Source organism: Misgurnus anguillicaudatus, chromosome 11, assembly GCF_027580225.2.
Source record: "Misgurnus anguillicaudatus chromosome 11, ASM2758022v2, whole genome shotgun sequence".
Classification (NCBI taxonomy): domain Eukaryota; kingdom Metazoa; phylum Chordata; class Actinopteri; order Cypriniformes; family Cobitidae; genus Misgurnus; species Misgurnus anguillicaudatus.
In genome coordinates this window covers 20563008-20585796 of record NC_073347.2, presented here as the reverse complement: position 1 = coordinate 20585796, position 22789 = coordinate 20563008, and the positions used below count along the sequence as shown (strand labels likewise).

At 36.4% G+C, this 22789-nt stretch overlaps 2 protein-coding genes across 3 annotated transcripts; one reads left to right on the top strand and one right to left on the bottom strand.

Moving 5' to 3' along the window:
- Positions 1-262: 262 nt before the first annotated feature.
- neurog3 (neurogenin 3) lies at positions 263-1464 on the bottom strand. The gene is made up of 2 exons (XM_055170852.2): positions 1213-1464; positions 263-1123 (listed from the first exon to the last, which is right to left on the bottom strand). Exons 1-2 carry the CDS (start codon positions 1254-1256, stop codon positions 457-459), a joined length of 711 nt encoding a protein of 236 aa, XP_055026827.2. The 5' UTR covers positions 1257-1464; the 3' UTR covers positions 263-456.
- Positions 1465-5576: 4112 nt separating this feature from the next.
- On the top strand, positions 5577-21432 carry sgpl1 (sphingosine-1-phosphate lyase 1). Of its 2 annotated transcripts, none has more exons than XM_073873274.1 (14): positions 5577-5767; positions 10120-10285; positions 12181-12248; positions 12532-12679; positions 12949-13028; positions 13199-13327; positions 13621-13712; positions 16559-16664; positions 16785-16883; positions 16973-17119; positions 18289-18527; positions 18842-18988; positions 19077-19201; positions 19381-21432. In XM_073873274.1, exons 1-14 carry the CDS (start codon positions 5756-5758, stop codon positions 19539-19541), a joined length of 1719 nt encoding a protein of 572 aa, XP_073729375.1. In that variant the 5' UTR covers positions 5577-5755; the 3' UTR covers positions 19542-21432. The 2 variants fall into 2 exon arrangements, with proteins under 2 accessions (XP_073729375.1, XP_073729374.1); XM_073873273.1 differs by lacking the exon at positions 5577-5767 and adding an exon at positions 9733-9870.
- The last annotated feature ends 1357 nt before the right edge of the window (positions 21433-22789 follow it).

Genomic DNA, 22789 nt, shown 5'->3' with positions numbered 1-22789 from the left:
GTGTATTTTTTTCCATTTAGTTTTTAGTGCTTTAGTAGAATGTTATCACCTTTTAAACCAATTATTGAATAGTCATCAAAATAACACTGGTGTTCCGGCTAATTTACAAGTATTCAATAATAACTTATTAAAGGAAAAAATAATTGCACATAAATTATTTTTGTAGATTCATAGCAAAACAAATAAATACGTGCATAAATAAAAAATGCACTCATAAGAAACAGAAAAAAATATTTTACATTTAATTGCTTATACAAAAAATAACGAATCAAGGAGAGTGATTAATTTACTGAAATAAGTAGGCCTAAAAAATCAGCCCTTGAAATCATTATAAAATGATTGAATGCATATAAAAACATTTTAAATATGCATGTTTTTTGTTTGTTTGAAGGCTTAGACGCAACAAGGCAAAAAACAAATCTGCCAAATTTGCTGTGTGAGAAAAAAACATTGCTACTAGCAAAAGCTTTCTCTGGGAAAACGAAAAGTCAAGTTTTCTTGAAAATTGCTGTTAAATTCTTCAAGTAATGAATTCGTGTAGTTGCCTTGTGTTTCTTGCCAACTTGATGGTGAGATCGTCGAGTGCCACTTGGACATGCAATCGTCTGGTGCGCCATAACGCAAATCCAAACATCCACTTGGCACCACGAGGCTCTCTTGAACGTGATGTGAAATATGTCGAACATGATCTGGAATTCTCAGCGTTTCTGACAATGCCCAAATATAATTATGAGCGAACCTTAAAGTCTCAATTTTTGTCAATTTTGCATCATCAGGAAAAGTTGGAAGGACGCTTCTCAGGGTATCCAGGGCAGAGTTCAGTTTATGCATACGATCCCTTTCTCTGTCGTTCGCCTTCATTCTGCGATTGCCACGTTGTTTGCTCTGTGATTTACCTGGTATCCTTTTCCTTTGGTTTTTCGTTCTTGTGTTCTCATTACCAAACACAGATGAGCATTCTTCAGTCGTCAAGTCTACATTTACCGGCTCAGATTCTCTGTTGTGTTTAAAATGTTGATCTTTAGTGTTCAACAATCCTGGCACAAGATCTGATGTTGAATTCCAGTTAGAGTTAAAGGTCCCATTTCTTCTTTCTGAAGCGCACGTAGATTTGGGGGTCATTCTGTACAAAAACACAACACATTCTATTTAAAGACACTGAATAACTGTACAAAAAAATCAAGTCAAAATTTCCAGGGAAAAAAAGCTTACCTCTTGCAGCCTGGCTCAGTGAAACCGAGGTTCCGTGAGGGCATTGGTCTCCAATAGTGAATGTCCTATCCACCAGTGAACAACCTGCAGTCTCTTATTCATTCCCTCAATATATAAATCATAGGGACAATAGAGGGTGATGCGCCCATTCGTCATTTATGTCTCTTTATCCTATCTGCACTCTAGGATAAACAAATGGAGTCAAGTGGCCAATCAGAACTCTGGTTGCAGCAATTAACAAAAACAGACGGGTGACAAAACAAGAAACAAAATGTCACTTAAGTTTTTTGTAAGCCTAGTTGTCTTTATACAAAGCAGACTATATAGTATAATTCATTTATACGATTAAGAGACAACTTAATCTGAATCTGGGCACATAGTCTTTATTTTGCGCAAAAATATGTTACTACATGTCACTGAGATTGATTTGCTTCATGGTATGCGCAATATTTTCCAAACATCATCCTTTAAAAATCATAATAGGTTATTGAATCCTGACCAGGAATAGTCTCAGTGGAGCGCAGCACACGATTTTGGGTTCTTGTGGTTCCATTTATTTGGGTCAATAGCCTACATTTGCTATAGAATTATTAAACCTGCATAGTTTAAAAACGATTACAAGCATTTTATTGGCAATTTTAAATGCATTTCAACAAGACATTAGCATCAATTAAAGATGAAAATATAAACAATATTCTGCTTAAATGTCGTTACCGTCGTGCGCCTTGCTAATTTAGTGTGCGTAAATTGTGCCTCAGCGCACATAACCTAAAAAATAATGTTTAATCTGTAAAAATGTGAAATATCTCGTGTCTTTGGGCAGTAAAACACACTGTCTTTGCTCCTAGCACATTGACAACACAGAATATGGTGCATCAAAAATTGTGCAAAGAAAGCAAAATGCGTGCGCACTGGTGTCTCCAAATGGAGTCGCCTATTAAAAACATCAGGTGCGCATTATGGCCATGATCACAGCTACAAACAAAAGACCTTTTCGACATAGTCAGATAGCATACGATTAGACTTGGCACCAAGTCTTGATAAATTTTCATTTATTGGAGAGTCTAAAGCACTGTTATAGGCGAAAAATATTTACCATGGTCCCCAAGTGTCCACAAAAGCACTCGTCGCCAGTCTAACTAAATATGTATTTTGTAGGATATCTGATAACCATATGCTTTCAATAAAGTGGACAAATAAGCCAAGGAGATAGGGTATGTTGTCGTGCTGTTGTAAAGGCCTTTAAGTAATCCAAAGTAAACCAAATCTTACCGCTTTACAAATATGGATCTGATGCCAGATCCATATTCGGATATCGCGGGACAGGTGTGAGTTTGGGATTGTCAGATTTGTCTCCCGATTTTTATCAGTGCCGAGTAATATCTTGCTTGTTATGCAAAGTATGGGCAAACACAGGTGACCTGCTGCTGTGGAAATCATAGATATCGCAAAGAACATGATTTAACAATAAATGCGACTTACTGAAGAGCAGGTGATACCTGCCCCAGCTCTCTTGATTGATACTCCTTCAACTGCTGCACTTTACAAGCTGTTGTAATTATTTATTAAACGAAATCTATTTCTTATTATTTTAGCAAACAGAAGTACCAGGTGGGGCTTTATTTTCATCCCTAGCCTTTGTTTGAAGGACATCTGAAGAAGGCAATCAAGGACTAAAACTCGCTGACCAGCTTTTTGCCATCCATTTGTCCCAAACTGGCAGAAAAGCTATTTAATTCTTCTCTCTTGTTCAGACACGGAAAAGGCTGCACATAAAGAAGAAAAGGAAACTTCACAGTGAAGAAAAAAACAACAACTTAAAAACAGTTAATTACAACCCGGATGCCATATGTACACCTCTTGTTAAAACTCGGACAATGTAAACTCTTTTGTGTGGTAAAACGTGCACCTTTGGAGACGTGTGCGCTTTTGGAACGGTGTGCGCATCGAGACCAGAAAGATCTTGAGTACACTTCTTGGAAGAAGTAATGCAGTTTTAATGTGCTGTTGAGGTCCCTTTTAGAGTCCACCCATTGTGCTAAACGGCATATGCTTGTTATGAACCGAATACACCAATTATAACTGAATAGCCAAGAGCTTCTTGCTACAACTCTATTTGGTTTGAGCAATCGGGGGTCACTCTCAATAATTAAGCTTTGGTGCTGTGAATGCGTCGGTTCAAGTCAGCTTTTCTCCCAGCCACATAGTGCACATATTCAATGGCGCACGTACGCTTCAATCGAGTTTATCTTACCATTGCTTTAACTTTAAATTAACATTAAATATAATGTTATAACTATAATAACTGTAACATTTCTATAGAAATTAGTAAACAATGGTAAGAGTTAAGGCACTTTGCTATATACATTTCTATATATTTTTCCAAGAAATCAGCTGAGAAATATTGTAAGCCTAATTCATTTCACTTCCTTAGCTTAGTAATACTTTTAGACAGATATCACCATAGTCCCAAACACCGTAACCGTTTTTTCTTTTCTTTTTTTGCTTTTCAGTCAATAGGTTACAAAGATAAAAGGGAACATAAAAGGAACTTCAATGCTTTGTCAGTCTGAAACTAGACTACAGAAAAGAAGCATGACATTAAAGGGTAACATGGCATTATAAAGGTGGTCTAATTATAATTGAAGCATATAATATTATTTATATAATAGCCTAATATAAAGACATAACGATCAAAATTAAAAATCAAAGAAAATAAATATATAATTAACCCTAAAATAGGTTAATAAACGATAAAACAAAAAATCCAATTAAAGTTTTATACCTACAATGTAGTAGACTATAAGTGGGAATAATGTGTATTTTGACAGTACTAAAGCCAATAGGCTATCTCTCACTTAAAACCATTCAATAAGAAACAAAAGTTGAAATAGACTCAACATATAACAAATTGTAATCTAAACGGAATTGTTTAATTAACAATGATAGTTCAGAATACAAATAAAGCACCAACATCAGCTGCGTCTGTATGTATTTAGAAACTCATTGATTGCGCCACCAAATGGCTGCGCAACGTATTGCATGTTGCAAATTTTCTTGCGAACAGCACTTTAGGCTGCAAATGTATTTTGTGGTGGTTATGTCACAATTTTCTGTTTATTAAAACGTATAGGCCTAGTTTCACAGACAAGGCATAGCTAAAGCAAGGACTAGGCCTTAGTTAAATTGATAATAAAAAGGAATAAATAATTATGTCAAATAAATCTTTGGTATCTCCAGAGTATCTAAGTTCTAGCTCAAAATCCCCTATATAGATAATTTATTATAGCATGTTAAAATTGCCACTTTGTAGGTATAAGCAAAAATGTGCCGTTTTTTGTGTGTCCAGTGCTGCAGTTGGATAGTGCAGATTAAGGGGCATATTATCCCCTTCTGACATCACAAGGGGAGACAAATTTCAATTACCTATTTTCCACATGCTTGCAGAGAATGGTTTACCAAAAAATTAAGTTGCTGGGTTGTTCTTTTTCACATTTTCTAGGTTGATAGAAGCACTAACTGCAAGTGCTAGCCTCTAGCCTCAAGCCTTGTCTGTGAAACAGGGGGTTAGGTGATGGTTTCCTGGACAGGGCTTTAGTTTAGTCCAAGACTGAAATGCTTGTTTGAGCTGCCTTAACTGAAAACAGCTTTCACTTATATGTCTTAAAATATCAGTGTCATTGTTTTGTCTCAATATGCACATCAGTAATGTTTTTGTAAGATATGTTTGTAAAAAAACAACTTAAATGTCATAAAACAACTAAGTCTTAGTCATGGTTTAATCTAAACCCTGTTTGGGAAACTGCCCCTATATCATGTAAAAATGAATTTTATTGACTCCTAATAAGAGTCTGAAAATCATTGGTAAGTGTGATTATCATCCATAAGCACCATTACTTTAAATCGGTGTTTCTCAACCAGGCCCACAAGGGGGGCTCACTAACCTTCCAAGGGGAGGTCAAGATTATTAAAAATAAGACAAAGCGAGCATTTTAATAAGCTAAATCGACGTAAAATCAAGATATATCTTAATGTTGGTTATTTTTGTAACATTCTGTACATCAAAAATTTTACAGCAAATATTTTATTTACTAGAAATGATTTATTGTTGTAGACAATAGTGGGACTTGAAAGGTTGAGAACCCCTGCTTTAAAACACATCATCTACCTTTCCCATTTGAGGAATTGGTACAAACCCTACGTTACAACACAGTTGCCATTGTTGTTTCCCTACAAAGTGCCCTTCAAAGACATCACAGTGTAGCTTGACGAATCACAGATCTTGATATCATGTGTGCCAGACTACTCACTGTGACGAAGGCCAGTTGCCCGTATATACAGATCTGCACGCGTGAAAGCAAATCGCGTTCCCTTTCACTCACGCGGCACTTCCTGATACTGGGCTGAGCCAGATTGTTTTACGCAAGGGCACATTTGCCCTCAAAACAAGCCAAACAAAGATCTTTCAAAGTTTCTTCCATGTTCCTACCCGAGCAGTCGAAGAAGCGACGTTTTTAAACACAGCGTAACCCTGGCAAACAAAATGGACTACTGGGTGAGTAGGCAGGATGTCAATTTTAAATCAGCTCAAGATAGTCCATGTTAGTTATATCAGTAGGCTACGTTGAGAACGAATATGTTGAAATAAAAGCTCGATAAAAGGCATCTTATGTTTTGTACTATCGGAAGTGGACCTCACATTATTGGCATTGTAGAAGGGTGACAGTGTGTTATAATGTAACAGATCTAGAGATGATACGTAGTGATGGTGACACTTGTTTTCACGTTCACTCTTAGTAATAAAAAGTTACAGCGAAATACTTGATTTTATAAAGAGACATGAATGTTCAACGTATGTTGTGATGGCATTTTGGATTTTTAACACAGATTTGATATAATCTAATAGTCAGATGAAAATCCATCTTGACTGTTTGTGATAACGTCTTGTGTATTACTTGAAATTATTTTGGATACATCGTTGCTTTGACGAAAGTGATTCAGCACAATTCAAAAAGAAACAGATCATGTACAGTCTTTACTGATGGAGGATTGTTTGATAAAGTAAATTGTTTCTGTCCTTTCAATCTTATTGAATCACTTCAATGTCTGTGTTCCACAACCAGGTGCAGAAAGGGAAATTTTATGTTGGGACATTTCATTGTGTGCATATTCATCAGAGGACTTCCTGTGACAGACTCAAACACAGAGGACGTGCTATTCTGTATAGGCCAGTGTGTGCACTGAGGACAGATCTGTTTTGACTGCGGTTAGTCTGTTGATATTGTTTAGTTTAGTTTCAGTCTTATGCTCATGTCATGCACCAGGTGATGTAAGCAGTGTGTGAGCATCAGGCTTTATAATGCACTTTAAAGGGGACATGTCATAAGACTTTTTTAAGATGTAAAATAAATCTTTGGTGTCCCCGGAGTACACATGTGAAGTTTTAGCTCAAAATACCATCTAGATAATTTATTATAACATGTTAAAATTGACACTTTAGGTGTGAGCAAAAATTTGCCATTTTGGGTGTGTCCTTTAAAATGCGAATGAGCGGATGAAATTCAAACACTGGTCACAATGATGGTGGTTTTGTTGCAATTGAAACTCAATTGTGCTGAGAATTATTTTCTCTCTCTCTCTCTCTTTTTCTCTCTGCACTAAATGGCTGTGCCATGGTTGCATAGTACAGATTAAGGGGTGGTATTGTTATAATAATATCCTCTTATGACATCATAAGAAGAGACAAATTTCAATGACCTAATTTTTCACGTGTTTACCGAGAATGGTTTACCAAAACTTAGTTTCTGGGTTGATCTTTTTCACATTTTCTAGGTTGATAGAAGCACTGGGGACCCATTTATAGCACTTAAACATGAAAAAAGTCAGATTGTCATGCCATGGCCCCTTTAAATTGTAAAAATTTAAGTTATGCAAGGGTCTTTTCTAAAATTATTAATCGTAGACATAAATCACCGAATTTATTACTGAAGTAGTTTGGTGGTGCTATGAAAGGTGGGCTGAACTTTCCGACGTAACAAAGGGCAAATATAAATAATCATAGCTCGGCTTGGTACACTACTAGGATATAAAGGGAAGTGGTTGGGCAAACACACATTTTTTTATATACACATCTAGACACTTTGTTTCATGTTGTTTTACCACAATTAATCCATGTTATTTTTCTTGTAACATGCAGACGTGCACAATCCATGGATCTACACTATTTGACTTTTGCTCCATTTACTAGATAACATCGTATAATCTCTCTTTTATGACACATCATGCATTGGATTGAGCTGACCATAGGTCTGGTTATGCAAGACTGATATGGGTGCTGTCTTTAAAGAACTTAGTCCATTCCTGAGTTTCCCCCTTTAGCACTTTTGTTATATTTGGAATGTGGTCCTGGTCAGAGTTTCAGTTGCTCGCTCACATGACCTGTTTACCTGCTCCTCTGAATCCTCTTGGCAAACCCTGCTAAACCTGTTGGGGAGCATTAAAGAGATAGTTCACTCAAAAATGAAAATTCTGTCATTTACTTACTTTCATGTTGTTACAAACCTGTAAAAATGGATTTGTTCTGATGAACACGAAGGAAGATAATTTGAGGAATGCTTGTAACGAATGTTTGTGAGCCCCATTCACTTCTATAGTATTCTTTTATCCTACTATGGAAGTAAATGGGGCTCATGCTTTGGTTACAAACATCCCTGAAAATATCTTCCTTCGAGTTTATCAGAACAAAGAAATGTATACAGGTGTGTGTGTGTGTGATATTGCGATATTTGATCATGAACGATTAAAATCTCTCCATGATCCACTTTTTCTGAAACATTGTTTTATCGTGATTCGTGTCTACATCAGTTACGCGACAAGGCTCGCACTACATAAAGGCAAGGTAAGAGCAGGGTATACCTTTTTTTCGCGTCCGCGTGTGAGCCGAACGCACGCGCTTTCAAAGTACTCATGGCAGCTATGCGCGGATGGTCGTGTTCGACACATGCGCAATACAAATGATTTCTTATTCAGATTATTACTCTTCAAAGCCGTCAGGGCAGCACTGATTTGCAACATTTAAAGTACATTAAAAATTGTAGGAAATGGCTGATCCACCATTGCAAACAAAGTGTAGAACAAACATCAAGAAAACAAAGAACAGGAATCAAACATTATGGTAAAGAAAATGATCCAAAGCTTTCTGTTCTTGGAAGAAGTGAAAATAAAATAAGAGAAAACGAGAGTGTGTGTGCAAATGCTGTCTATTTCCTTTGTGTAATTGTTTGTAGTGGAGTGTCCCGTCTCAATTTTTTCTTGCACATGCGCTGTTGTACGCGTATATTGTCCGTGCACTTATTTGTTACCTTGTAGGACTGCATTTTTAAATGAGGCATTAGTATGGCTGTATTAAGGCTCAGTAATGGCAAAATAGTTTTTAAAGAGTAACTTAACCCTAAACCAACCTTTATTGATTTTAGTAAGTTTTTTGAAATTTGGATATAAAGTGTTTCAATACGACAATATATGGTGCTGCCCTCTTCAGGTTGAACGGTGGCTACTGCAGTTGAATTTTCCTATTGGATGTCGGGTCCAAAAAGTACTTCGTGATGTCAGCAGGTTCAAGCTCACCACGCCCTTCTTACATCTCACAACACTTGGTACGAGCTTAGTTTGTCCCCTCTATCTCAGTTGGGATTTGCCCAATTTTCTTGCATTTTCAAATATTGCCGGTGGGTGGAGTCAGGGTCTGACCAGGGGTTTAGGTATGCTTTAAAAAACCAACACGGGGAAAAAACTTGATAAAATCGTGATTTTGCCTAAACCGATTGTGATAAGATATTTTTCCCATATCAGCCACGGCCACCCCTAGTTTGCAACAACATGCGAGTGAGTAAATGATGACTCAATTTTAATTTTTGGGTAAATTAATTTTTCTCTTTAATTGTCTAGTAGTCTATAGTTAATTGTTGCATTAAAATAGTTTCTAAGCATAACGGTAGACTTGGCTCGTAAACAAAATGTAAAGCTTGTATTTATATTAGCTGATATTTTGTCTTATTGCGAATGGTTTTGAAACATGTTTTTTTTAAGTATTTCATTTTTGCACTTATCTGCATCTGTCATTGCAGCTATCGAAAAGATAAATGTGAGATAAAATGCACATTACTGTATGCAGAGGGTCAGCTTTGTTCAGTCGACCTTCAGCTTTTCTGTATGCTGTAATGGCAATGCTATTGGGACACAATCTGAACTGTTATCAAGCAATACCACGTTGTGCTGTAAAAATGAGTTGTAAAACACATCCACCAGCAAATATTGTTTTACTAACCATATAAACTACATCAATAAATAATTATTTATAAATGTAGACTTCTGTGTATAATATACTGGAAGCACTTCAACTAGAATTTTATGCACACATGGGAGTTTATTGCATCTACTTCCTACAGTATGTAGCCCATGATGGTTGCTTCTGGTTTTGTATAACAGGGGATTTTGTAATGAAGAAAAAGGCGTGTCCAGAGGGAACATTATTTCATAGGGTGAAAGTGTTATCTGCTAATCTCACATACTTACTAGTGGCACACAAGTTTTTGTCACAGTAAACTTGAGTATCATTATTAAAACTGAACTCCTGAAACAATGGCTCAATCTGTTATAGTGAGTATTTAATGCAATTGGCATGTTTTTATTGTTTTTTATTTCATGTAAAAGTTTAGGTTTTTGTTATGGGTCATTTTGAGATTTCTTAGTTGTAAGAAAGTTGTCTCTTGTTGGCGTTTGCTTTTCTCAAGATTCATTTTACTGATTTCTAAATCCAGTGACTCTGGTTAAATTTATTTCAGAAAGTCCATGTCAGCCCGAACGGACGCCTTGATTAACTGTAGCATTACTACTTTTCTCATGCAGAGTACCTTGGAGGTGTATAAGGAGATGCTACTGCTGTACGCAGAAGAGGCTCGGCAGTATGTCAACTCTCAGTGTGCTGCTCTTGAACCATGGCAGATCATCGTAATCACATTGCTGTCCACGCTCGGTTTAGTGTGGTTAAAGGGCTTCCTTTTCCAGCAGGAGAGTAAGTCGAATTCATTATATCACTCTGGTTATTAAAAGCAAAATGCAAGTAAATATCTGATGAGGAACAACGTGTACACTACTGTGCAAAAGTCTTAGACCACCACCACCAGACTTGTTGTTTTAGAAGTTTTAATGTCCATCCATATTTATTTTTCAATCTATTTTATTAAGATAAAAACAGAAAATACAGGAAATATGTACAAAAAATACATTTTTAGGACTAAATGTCTTCTTTAGGTATCGTCAGTGTTTAGTGTGACCTCTCTTGGCACTAAACACATCTTGAGTGTTTTTGAGCAGAATGAAGTAAAAAGACAAATTTCTTTAAAATTAGAAATTAGGATTTAATTTTATTTAGGCTTAAGAGATCCTGCAGTTTCCTGCTATTGCCCAGGTGGAAGTGGAGTTTACCCTTAAAACTTGACATCAGTTTACATTTTCATACAGTTTTTAATACTACATGGGTGATTCTCACGAAAACTTGGTTTTAAAAATGTCAAGCATGAAAATGTAAAAATTGCTTAAATTTACTTTTTTTTCCCACCAGACATTGAAAAACAAAGTCTGGAGTAAATGGGAACATTAATTTAAAAACTTTTACTTATCATTTAACACTTTTTTAACATAATTAAAAAAATTAGTCCTAAAAAATCTCATTACCGCAACAGTCAGAAAACATCAACACTGACATATTTTCAAAATGACATGATAAACCTGAAAGAACATAATTTGGAGATTCTGCACATGCATTTAAAATCAAAGTATTATGCTTCTATTAATTAAATTAACATTTAATAAGCATCTGTTGCGGTAATGATAATCAAAATGTCGTGTAAGCATTCTGACAAGACAATATTTCAAATTAACTGTAAAAACATGATCTTACCTGGTAGCCATTTTGAAGTAACTGGTCCATGTGCTTGGTCACTCAAAATCAAACTTTATTAAAATTCTGTATGTGTGCTTAAACTGTTCTCAAAAAGTGTTGCGGAGGATGAGAACATCAGGCATGGACACATCATTTTCCTAATTTTTCTTCATTATTATTATACATGAATATTCAGTAAATATTTTTTCTGTCAACTATAGTAGTCTAGCAAAACATCCTTTTTTTTCTTAATATTTTTGTGTTAATTTGATTACATTACAACATAACGGTAATGAGAATTTCAGCAGAAAATGAGATAAAATTTACAATTATAAATTCTTATGTTGAAATCACACATTGTGCAAGGTAGAACACAGTATTGTGTTAATTCTGATGCTTTTAAATGTTACTATATTACACATTTTAAAGCTAAAATCACGTGCCGTGGTGTTTCAATGGTTTCGTGAGAATCACCCACATACACATTTCCTGGATGTATTCTATGTTATCACTATAACATTGCAAAAACAACAAATATAAGTGTGGGATGGTGGCCTAAGACTTTTGCACAGTACTGTATATTATTTATAATGAATATTTGCTACCAGCAAATATAGAAAACCTTGAAAAATGTCAAAATTCACTGTGAATTGAAACAACAGTGTGGGACTGGGACACATCATGTTGCAAGCTAATGTAACTAAATAAAGACTGTGATAGCATCAATCTATTCATCAGCCAGGAAGTTTTAAAACAAAGTCACAAAATGTGAAGGCCACTGCAACAATAACAACATCTGTGAGACTTTATAAACTTTATAACCAATCATTGACACAATATTTCATGTTGTGTTTCCAAAACAATGCATTCATTCACTACAGTTTAATATTGCATTTATGGTTTCAATTTCTTGTATTTTTTTTACTCTTCTCTTAACTGAAAGGGGGGCTGGAATTGAGAAAAACAGATCTCTTTGTGGAAACAGTGTTTTCACCACAATTTTCTCCTCGTTTCATGTTTTCTAGGTCTGACGTCAAGAGCAAAGAAGCAGTTCTTTAAAATCATCAGAAAAATCCCATTTATAGGAGCGTCTGTAAGCATCTAGCGGTTTTCTAGTTCCCTATCTTTTCAGTCATCTGTTTCTGACTCACTAACGGGTGATAAAATCACAACAGAGGAATGATTTCTAACACAATTTTACATAATTACCTTGTGATAATGCCAAAGTTTATCCTCAGTCATAAACCTGAATACAAAGCATTTTAAATTCAGTTTGGACTTTTGGGTAGGAATGCAATCAAATCCGTCAGATTTGTGTGTGTTTTTGATTTATTATTGTAAAGTTTATACACAGTAAATAATTTTTTCTTCATCAGATTCAGAGTCAGCTCAACAAAGCATTGGATGACATGTCATTTAGTCTTTGCACGCTGAAGGAAGGCATGGGCTACACCAAACTGCTCCCAGCACAAGGCCTCACCCATAAACAGCTCCTTGACAAGATCAAAGAATATGAGACATTGGGTGAGTCACCTCAATCTTGTCCCAACTACAATCTCCTGTTATGACAAAACAACTCAAGGATAAATCACAAACCTTACACAATCCTTCAAGAATCAGCCAGGTGTTCTCTCAGGCAGATGTTGCCCTTAGCTGTGGGTGCAGTCATTTGCAAGCAATTTTATTTATTTGGATAAAATGCCAGTGGTTTAAATTTAAAGATAGTGTCCCACAGTTTTTCTGTCTAGGCAGATCGGCCCTCATCAATCTTTTTTATTAACCTTCAATTTCAGGTGAGGTAGACTGGGGGAAAGGAAAGGTGTCAGGTGCAGTCTACTGGGGAGATGAGAAGCTCACAGATCTTCTTGTGAAGGTATATCGAAGCATCTTGGTACTGCATGCCCTACCAATGATTCAGCTTTTGTTTACTTCGTTTTTGAATCAAAGCCCTTGTGTAAAACAGAAAAGAAATTTTGAACATTTTTACTACCAGCATAGCTTTTTAAAACCAGGAAATGCAAATAACATTTCTCTGATTTGCAGGTCTATGGTGAATTTGCCTGGACCAACCCACTTCACCCAGATATATTCCCTGGGGTTAGGAAAATGGAGGCGGAGGTGGTACGGATGACATGTGCTCTCTTTAACGGAGGACCAGACTCATGTGGCACAGTCAGTCTTTCTCATTGTTCTCGTTTTCAGGATTAATAGTGATTTTAAAAAGGGTTCTAAGAGTGTAATGTCATTTTGAAGAATAATTGAATGAGATCTGTTAAATTTACATGCAATTGTTTGTATGAGTTTACTAAATAATCCAAAGTGAGAAATGCTCACTATGAAACCCTATGACCAGGATTCATAGTCAAATGTTCGAAACCGCAATGAGCACATCTCAAGACATTAAGTTTCCACTGGTCAGATGGTTGTTTATTCAAACTAAACTATATGTTTTATATTATGGAAAGGTTACTTCGGGTGGAACCGAAAGCATCCTCATGGCATGCAAGGCGTACAGAGACATGGCCCATGAACGCGGGATCAAACACCCAGAAATTATGTACTGTCTCAGACTAGTCAAAGCATTCATCCTTTGCAGACATAATGCTTAACAAAATGCTTTCTCAAAGTTTAATTTCTTTGTTTTAAGGATTAGTCCTTTTTCTTAAGAAAAAAATCCAGATAATTTACTCACCACCATATCGTGCAGGGTGTTGGTGTCTTTCTTTGTTCAGTCGAGAGGAAATTGTATTTTTTGAGGAAAACACACTCATTTCTAATTTTAATGGACACCAACATGCAGCAGCTTACAATTGCAGTTTTAACAGAGCCTCAAAGGACTCCAAGGGCTCCATCTTACACCCGGCGCAATGCAGCGCAATTCGCGACGCAAGTGTCTTTCGCTAGTTTCCACCCTAATTTTCACGTTTAGCGCCGCGTTGTTTAAATAGCAAATGCATTTGCACCCCCTTTTGCGCACATGGGCGTTCTGGTCTGAAAATTAGGTGTGTTCAGGCGCATTGTTGGCGCATTGCTATTTTGAGGCAACTAAATTAGACTACACCATTGACCAACAAAAACCTAGTCTAAAGTCAATGGCGCAATGTGTTTTATGTTATTTAAAGAGCGCATTAGTAATATGCGCATATAAACGGGAGGACAACGCGGGTTTGCTTATCACAAAGTACATGAATGGGCAGCAGCACAAAAATGCTTTTAAATATGAAAGATTAAAGGATTGAATGTAAAAGATTATTATTGAGTCTCTTTGACATAAATGAGGACTAATTATGAGACGTTAGAAGGCGCAAAGAGCTGCTTCAACTGTAGCTTGGTAAGTAAATAAATGCTTTGCTTTAAACAAATGCATCTGTTTTTAAATGTTTTTTTTAATGCTACCTCACGGATTTATTGTATATGATGACTCTGTACCTGTGGATATGGTGAGATGAGAAACATTTAAAGTAATGCTTAAAAAAAATTCTTTGCTTAAAAAAACGCTGTCCAAAGTGCTGAAACGTGAGGAGAGTCGTTTGTAAATTCTTTATCTCCTGTTTGTTACAAATAAAGTATTTTTAGAGTACAAACCTTATCTTACATACTTGTAAATTATTTTTGATGATATTGGATAACCATACATTTAAAGCAATTACAAGCCTGCTTTTTTACTTCCATGACTAAAAGAAAACGGTTTTTAAAGGTTTTAATAAAAAAATAAAAATTTCAATGCAAGTGAAAAACAACACAATTATTTAACATTAATCTTAAACTGGGGATCTTCTTCCTCCGCTTAGTTTTTCAGTTTACAAAGTTCGTCATCTAAATAGGGATTAGACATAGCGCTAGCGCAACGTGCTTTTAAAGGGGATGAGAGCTGAGACTCTCATTGGTTTACTGCACGTTATGCCCAAAATACTCCCATTACAATAGGACCAACTCTTTTCGACCATGCGCTCGGCGCACAAACCATTTTTCCCGTCGTTAAATTAGCAAAAGTGGATTCGGACACGCCCATTTAGACGTTGCGCTGTGCGCTTTAGACAATGCGCTTAGATCGTTAAAATAGGGCCCTATATGATCCCAAACGAGGCATAAGGGTCTTATCTAGTGAAACGATTGTCATTTTTGACAAGATAAATTAAAAATATGCATTTTTAAATGACAACTTCTTGTCTGTCTCCAGTCCTGTGACGCGCCAGCGCGACCCCCCGTAATTGCGTAATGACGTAGAAAGGTCACGTTACATATATGAATCACACATTTGCGGATCATTTTAAACAATAAAATAACACAAAGACATTAATTAGTATCATTCCACATACAACAACGCCAGAACGGTCCTCTTTTTCCACACTTGTAAACACTGGGGGGTAGTTTCGCATACGTCATCAGTGACCTCTTGACGTGATGACATATTGCGTGAGGTCGCGCTGGCGCGTCACATGACGGGAGACAGGCGAGGGGTTGTGGTTTAAAAGTGCATATTTTTAATGACAATCGTTTTGCTGGATGGGACCCTTGTGCCTCGTTTGTGATTGTTTAGAGTCCTTGAAACTCCGTTGAAACTGCAATTTTAATCTGCATTAAAACTGTTGCGTGTTGGGGTCCATTGGAGTCCATTAGGGTGAGAAAAATCCTGGAATCTTTTCCTCGGAAAACATAATTTCTTCTCGACTGAACAAAGAAAGACATCAACATTTTGAATGACATGGTGGTGAGTGAATTATCTATTATTTTTAAGAAAATGGACTAATCCTTTAATATAATCAAGTTTGTCATTGGACTATTTTATTGGTTACAGAAAGTTTTTTTTTTACACACTGTCGTCACCACATAAAGCAACGGGTATGTGGTCTTTGTTTGTTTGCCTCTGTCCCACGTAACTTGCGAGTGACCACTTACTTTTGGAAGAAGCGCTAACATGTGTTGCTTCAGCATCCAGATGCATTTACACTTCTCCAGTTTCATCTGATATGCTTCCCAGACCACCTCTTGACATAAAAGAAAAATATTTCTGAGGGCATTTACACTTGCTCTTTTGACAATTGGATAGCTACCCGATAAGAGAAAACGCATGAAGTGATGAGTTGTAAAAAAGCCCTTTTAAGTCATCCTTATGCTAGTGGACTAAAGGTTCACAGAGTTATATCTTTGCAGATAGATTTACACAGTTGGTGGACACTTTAAAGTTCATTCAAATTATCTATTTCATCAGTATGTGTGTTCCCTGGGACTCAAACTCATGATATTTGCGCTACTAATGCCATGCCCTACTAGTTGAGTTACAGGAACAGTTGTACACCCACATGTAATGTTCCCTTAAATCATCTTCTTTTATGCATCTCATAGATTCCCTTCTTATACCACCTGCAACTGATTAGTTGTGTTTTGTCTATGTTGTAGTATTGCACCGGTGAGTGTCCATGCTGCATTTGACAAAGCTGCACATTACTTCGGGATGAAGCTTATTCACGTACCTCTGGACAAGAAGACCATGAAAGTTGATGTGAAGGTACTGCTGTCCTGCCTTTTCCCATATTAAACAGAAAATGTTTAACTCTTTTAGTTTTAAAATGGGTGCATGTTCACCATGTTGACATCTATCAAATTTTCCCTTTTCGTTTGTTCGTAGGCCATGAAGAGGGCTATCTCCAAAAACACTGCAATGCTGGTGTGTTCAGCTCCCCAGTTCCCCCATGGAATTATAGATCCTGTAGAAGAAGTGGCGAAGGTGAAATTTGCTTATTCAGTTGGGCATGTAATGCTTTCACGTTGTGTAAATGAATCTTTAATGTATCTCTATATTTATATTGATTTTAGCTGGCAGTAAAATACAACATCCCATTTCACGTGGATGCTTGCTTGGGTGGGTTCCTAATAGTATTTATGAAGAAGGCTGGTTTCAAACTTGATCCTTTTGATTTCCGGGTCAAAGGTGTGACCAGTATCTCAGCTGATACACACAAGGTGAGAACTTATAATTATTTAGCAAATTTAATACTTCTCAAATTTCTTGAAAACCAAAAGAATGCTTTTTGTTTTAATTTATTTTTATTTGGGTTGTTTCAATTTACTACCCTTTCGGGTTGTTTGTGTACAAAAAAGACTCCATGTACCAGCCAGAAATTAAGCTTTGTTTTTTGAACAGGCCTAAAAAGGGGTTTAAAGGTGCAGTGTGTAATTTTTAGAAAGATCTCTTGACAGAAATGCAAAATAATAAACAAAACTATATTATCAGGGGTGTACAAAGACCTTTCATAATTAACCGTTATGTGTTTATTGCCTTAGAATGAGACGTTTTTATCTACATACACCGAGGGTCCCCCTACATGGAAGTCGCCATTTTGTCCCGCCATGTTTCTACAGAAGCTCATAATGGACAAACTTTTTACTAAGTTGTCTCTGGCAATGACATGTTTGTCCGGTGGCAGCTACCGTAGCTTCTATATGTGTTTCAAAAGCAAGAGGTGAGCAGTGGACTGAGCCTTTGGTTGCAATTCGCAACCTTGCCACTAGATGCCGCTAAAATTTACACATTGCACCTTTAAGGTGCTACATGGTGATCAACAGTAAAAATGACAAATTTTACTACTAAGCAAAAGGAAAAACCGCCAACAATCAAGAATGCATGATAATAAGGGGCCATGGCTTCGCAATCAAAAAATATTGTTATAATGGAAGTCAATGGGGCAAAAAAGCCACAAACAACTAATAAGGGAGAAAAAAATAAAAACTGATGCTGTTCAAAAAAACTAAAGATGCATCAAAGCCAATGTTTTTATTAAACTTTGACAAGCCCAAGAATGTGAAAAAGGAAAAAAAATCCAGTGCACTTTTTATATTGAAAATCTGTAATTTTGTGGGGTTTTTTTTTCATAAAATCAGTAACACCACTTATGAACTTGGCAAAATATTAATCAGATTTTTACAGCCGTTTAATTTAGTGGCCTTTTTGTACACAAACAACACGAAAGGGTAGTAAAATTGCCCACAGTAGCCTATATTGTTGAGTCTTCTCAAAATATGTGTCAATATAAGATGTGTCACCAAAAAAAAAAGGGTTAATCAATCTAGATCTTACTGCAGTGGTATGTTGATGTACAGTTTCTTTAAAAAATTGTTCTGTTTCCATCCAGTATGGATATGCCCCGAAAGGCTCTTCAGTGATTCTGTACAGTGACAAGAAATATCGCCACTACCAGTATTTTGTAGCACCCGATTGGCAGGGAGGAATTTACGCATCTCCTTCAATGGCTGGCTCACGCCCAGGAGGCATCATTGCCGCTTGTTGGGCTACCATGATGCACATGGGTGAGAAAGGATACGTGGAGGCTACCAAGAAAGTTGTTGAAACAGCCCGAAAAATCAAAGCAGGGTCAGTAATAATGTCATCTGTAATGTAATGTGTGATTGTTACACTTTATGCATTTGGCAGACGCTTTAATCCACAATGATTTACAGGGCATTACAAGGTATACATTTTATCAGTATATGTGATCTCAGATGTGATCATCAAACCAATGACTTTTTGCTCAGCTAATGCTAGCTCTACCAACTAAGCTACAGTACACTAAATTGCTTTGCTTTTAAATGTATGAAAAGAATTTACACAATAGCATACAAATGGATAGGGTGTGTGTGTGAATCTGCTTAAGGAACATTTGTCTAAAAAAGTTGTTCTCCCCACAGCATTCGTAAAGTAGAGGGGGTGTTTGTGTTTGGGGATCCAGAAGTCTCTGTGGTGGCACTGGGCTCAAATGTCTTTGATATTTTCCGCTTATCTAATGCATTGACCTCAAATGGCTGGAATCTCAACACTCTGCAGTTCCCATCTAGGTAAAATTGCAATATATGTCATGTCCAATGTAATGGTAAAGTCAATGGCGGTGGTAAATATATTTTTTACTTTTTTGTTCTTTCTTAGCATACATATTTGTGTAACAATGCTACATACACAGTCTGGTGTAGCGGAGCAGTTCATCAGTGATGTAAAGAAAGAAGTAGCTATTATAATGAAAAATCCACAAGAGAAGACCACAGGAATGGGAGTTTCCTCTTTATTAGTCATGCATACCATGTATTTAGTGACACTTGGTTTTGGTTGTTTCTAAATAAATGTCCTTTCAATGATCACAAGTTTGTCACATGACATATTGCTCATTATGGTGAAAGCCACTCTTCATAATCTGACCTAATAAAACAGCCTTTTGATTTAATGTTTTAGGGAGCCATCTATGGTATGGCCCAGTCCATCCCTGACCGGTCGATGGTGACTGAAGTCTCGCAAGGCTTTTTGGACTGCCTCTATAGCACTGAAGTGCCCAAGATACAAAACAAGCACCACAAAAACCATAAGAACCACATGAATGGCAACTCTAAAGTGCACTGAGATTGACTTTCAGGGTCTCCACCCTTAGCTGGCTGAAGGGATGCTCACCGCAATCATTTAATCATTCACTTTTTTTTATTCAGTCTTCTATTTACAACTAACTGGTATAAGCCATAGTCACGTGATATTCTGGGATTTGTGACTGGGGGCCGACAGTGTCTTGTCTGTAGCACTAAAAATTAGAGACGACTGCACAATTATCTGTGTGGGTCCGAGAAGGTTCTGGGTCTAATTTTGGTGACCACCGAGTGCAGCTTTACAATTAATTTCTGAATTCGCTCAGTTTTATCACTTGTACTTGATGACACTCCCAATGTCCATTTTAAAGCATTTTCTGCCATCTAAAACTCAAGATTTTCATGTGAAAATTTCACATGAGCTATTTACTAACCATATTAACACTTTCCAGAATCATTGCAAATTCGAATAAAATCTAGACAGTTATCAACGGGGACCTTAATAAAAGCATAGCGGACCATTTTAGTATGGTAGTACTGCTCAGGGAAACCTGTATTGCAAATATTTTACTTTTATTTATTTATTTTTTAATTCCCAAAAAACATCCTTTTGCACTTACATTTTTAAGTTGAAACCACTTTAATTAACAAGTAATTTCTTAACTAGTGAGGTATAAATTAAAAAAATAAAGTTGAATGGGATTAAGTTATTACAACTTTATTTTTATAATTTATAGCAATTTCTAACTAGTCAATAAAGCTGATTTGACTTATTCATTCAAGTTGTTTAAAATTAAACATTTAAGTGCAACAAGAAATGTTTACAGTGCATTTAAATGTAAAATCTCAAACAGCCATCTTACATTAGAAACAATATCTCACTCATTTTAATACACATGTGGCAAATGATATCAGGGCACAACAAATCCATCAACTATTTGCCTCAGGGTGTATAGTCTTACTGTACTTTCTTGTCCTTAACAAATTCTTTTTAACAATTACCTTTCACCTATCTACCTCAGGTATAGTTCAAACAATTGAATAATTTCATCATTGATTGCTTCCCCGATTTCTTTATCTCAGTCTTTACAATTTTTTTTTTTGATCAACAGTCAGTGCCATTCTCCAGGTGACTGATAATGGTAGTCAAAGGTCCTCCTTTCCATGATTCATGAGTTTCATTTAATGTTTGTGTATTGTATTTGTATTTGCTTGGGAAATTAGTTCCAGTTTAGATCAAGTGAATGATAGCTCTGAAACAGCGAAAAGGGAAAATAATTTATGCATGAAGGTAGAGTCGGTGATATAAGCAAGCGATGACATGGTACCATGTAAACATCACACAAGGTCTTGTCAGCAATGTAATCCCTGTAGCACTCATAATATTTGTGACCACTGTGTGTGTTTTTTATATTTTAAATCACTAATATAATGTCTATTATTTCAATGTTTTTTTGCAGTTGAGTGTTTTAATTTTTATCCTAGATACGTTTTTGACATCTTTTGAAGGCTTTAGTGGAGTAGGGTGGTTTTCTTCAATATAATACCACTGTACAGTGTAGTTTCAGAAACAGTACCATGCCTTAGACTAAGACATAGATGTGGATAGTTGTCCTCAGACAGTTGTAATTTCATGCAATAATTTTGTAATTACTGTAACTACTGAATCTAAGGCACCTTGATCCCCTGAAATTTTAAAGCAAAGCATCGCATGACATCTATGATTATAAAGCACATAACTAACAGCATTCACCTAAATGCCTTTTACAGACAGCCAGGGTGTGTGCTATTAGGATAACACAGTAGCTACAACAGCCTCAGGGACTTGGCCTTTACCACATCATGCAATCCATTTCAATATTCAATTTGTCCTATGATGTTTTTGTTGTTGTTCCTATGTAAATCAATAAAGGTTTGCTTAAAAATCAGAGAAATGTTGGTCATGTGGTTGGTTTCACAGAATAAAACACTTTACTATTGAGTTTTATATATTTTAATGTGAGGTATCACATTTGGAATGCATTTAGGGATTTTCAGAATAGAGGCAATTTCTGTATACCAATATTTCATTTCTAGAATAATGGAAACAGAAAATATTTTGTTTATTTTAAAATATATTGTATGGTAATTACTAGGCAAGTAATAGGTTGGCTCATACAGAAATTTCAAAATTCATTGTTGGCAAATAGGTTATTACAATTTATTTTTGAGACACTGAGCCTTCCATATTACCTGTATGTAAGGGCTAACAGCTCTCTGTCATTTTACATGGTAACAAAATAAAGGCATCGTATGAGGAGCTCAGATGCAAAAGCCGGTAAACGCCACCTCCATCAAAAACGAGATAATGATATTAACCAAAATCTCTCGGCGTGTATAATACGTTCATCAAATACTTTCACTTCAAATCTACTTAATGCCACCCTCAGACTATTTAGACATAGCAGTTTGTTGCCTGTATCCCTTAAAGGTCCAGTGTGGGTTTTTAGCGGCATCTAGCTGTGAGATTGCGAATTGCAACCAACCTCATTTACGAAACGCAAAGAGAAGCTACGGTAGCTTAGACTGGGAAAACCCAGACAACTTCCAGCAAATTTAGATTTGCTCTGCAAGTAAGTCTGGCAAAGAGCCCATTCAAGCCCATTTCTAATCCGTCGAAATCACGGCACCAATCAGAAACGTTGGGGTGGGCTTTACACGATGACGACAGCGCAGCGACGGTGAAGCAGATTTTGAACATTACAAAGATGGATGCCCCGTGGAACATCACTCGTTCTAATCATCTATCACATCTGTTTTAAGCAACCTAAACTTTTCGTTAAAACCTGAGCAAAGAACAACCCTCGAAGCCTTCATATCTAAAAAAAAATATGATATCGCTGTCTTACCGACTGTATTCGGCATATAGCTCTGCATACGTCATCTCCTTCATCGCTCTGATTGATTTTAGTTTGATCCAATTGCGCCCAGAGGCATTTGAGTGACATCCGTTGGTGACGCCCCTTTGGAAATGATTTGTCTATGAAGCTTTGCCAGACCAAAACTCAGTTACTACTGAGAATGGTCTGGTTTTAACCAGGCTGACAGTAGCTGCCACTGGACAAACATGTCGTCGTCTGAGACAACATAGATATGTAGATAAAAACGGCTCATTCTAAGGTAATTAAAACAATACAGTTCATTATGTAAGGTCTGTAATACATCACTGATAATGTAGTTATGTATATTATATTGCATTTCTGTCAAGATATCCTTCTAAAAGTCCCACATTGCACCTTTAAGAGTCTGATA

What these genes read in the sequence shown, in the direction of transcription:
- neurog3 (XM_055170852.2), bottom strand. Translation starts at nt 1,256, where the DNA reads ATGCCCTCACGGAACCTCGGTTTCACTGAGCCAGGCTGCAAGAG. An exon ending in ACTGAGCCAGGCTGCAAGAG is followed by an intron (nt 1,124 to 1,212) that starts GTAAGCTTTTTT and finishes GTTTTTGTACAG; the next exon opens with AATGACCCCCAAATCTACGT.
- sgpl1 (XM_073873273.1), top strand. An exon ending in TCTCAGCTGATACACACAAG is followed by an intron (nt 17,120 to 18,288) that starts GTGAGAACTTAT and finishes GTTTCCATCCAG; the next exon opens with TATGGATATGCCCCGAAAGG. An exon ending in GCCCGAAAAATCAAAGCAGG is followed by an intron (nt 18,528 to 18,841) that starts GTCAGTAATAAT and finishes TTCTCCCCACAG; the next exon opens with CATTCGTAAAGTAGAGGGGG.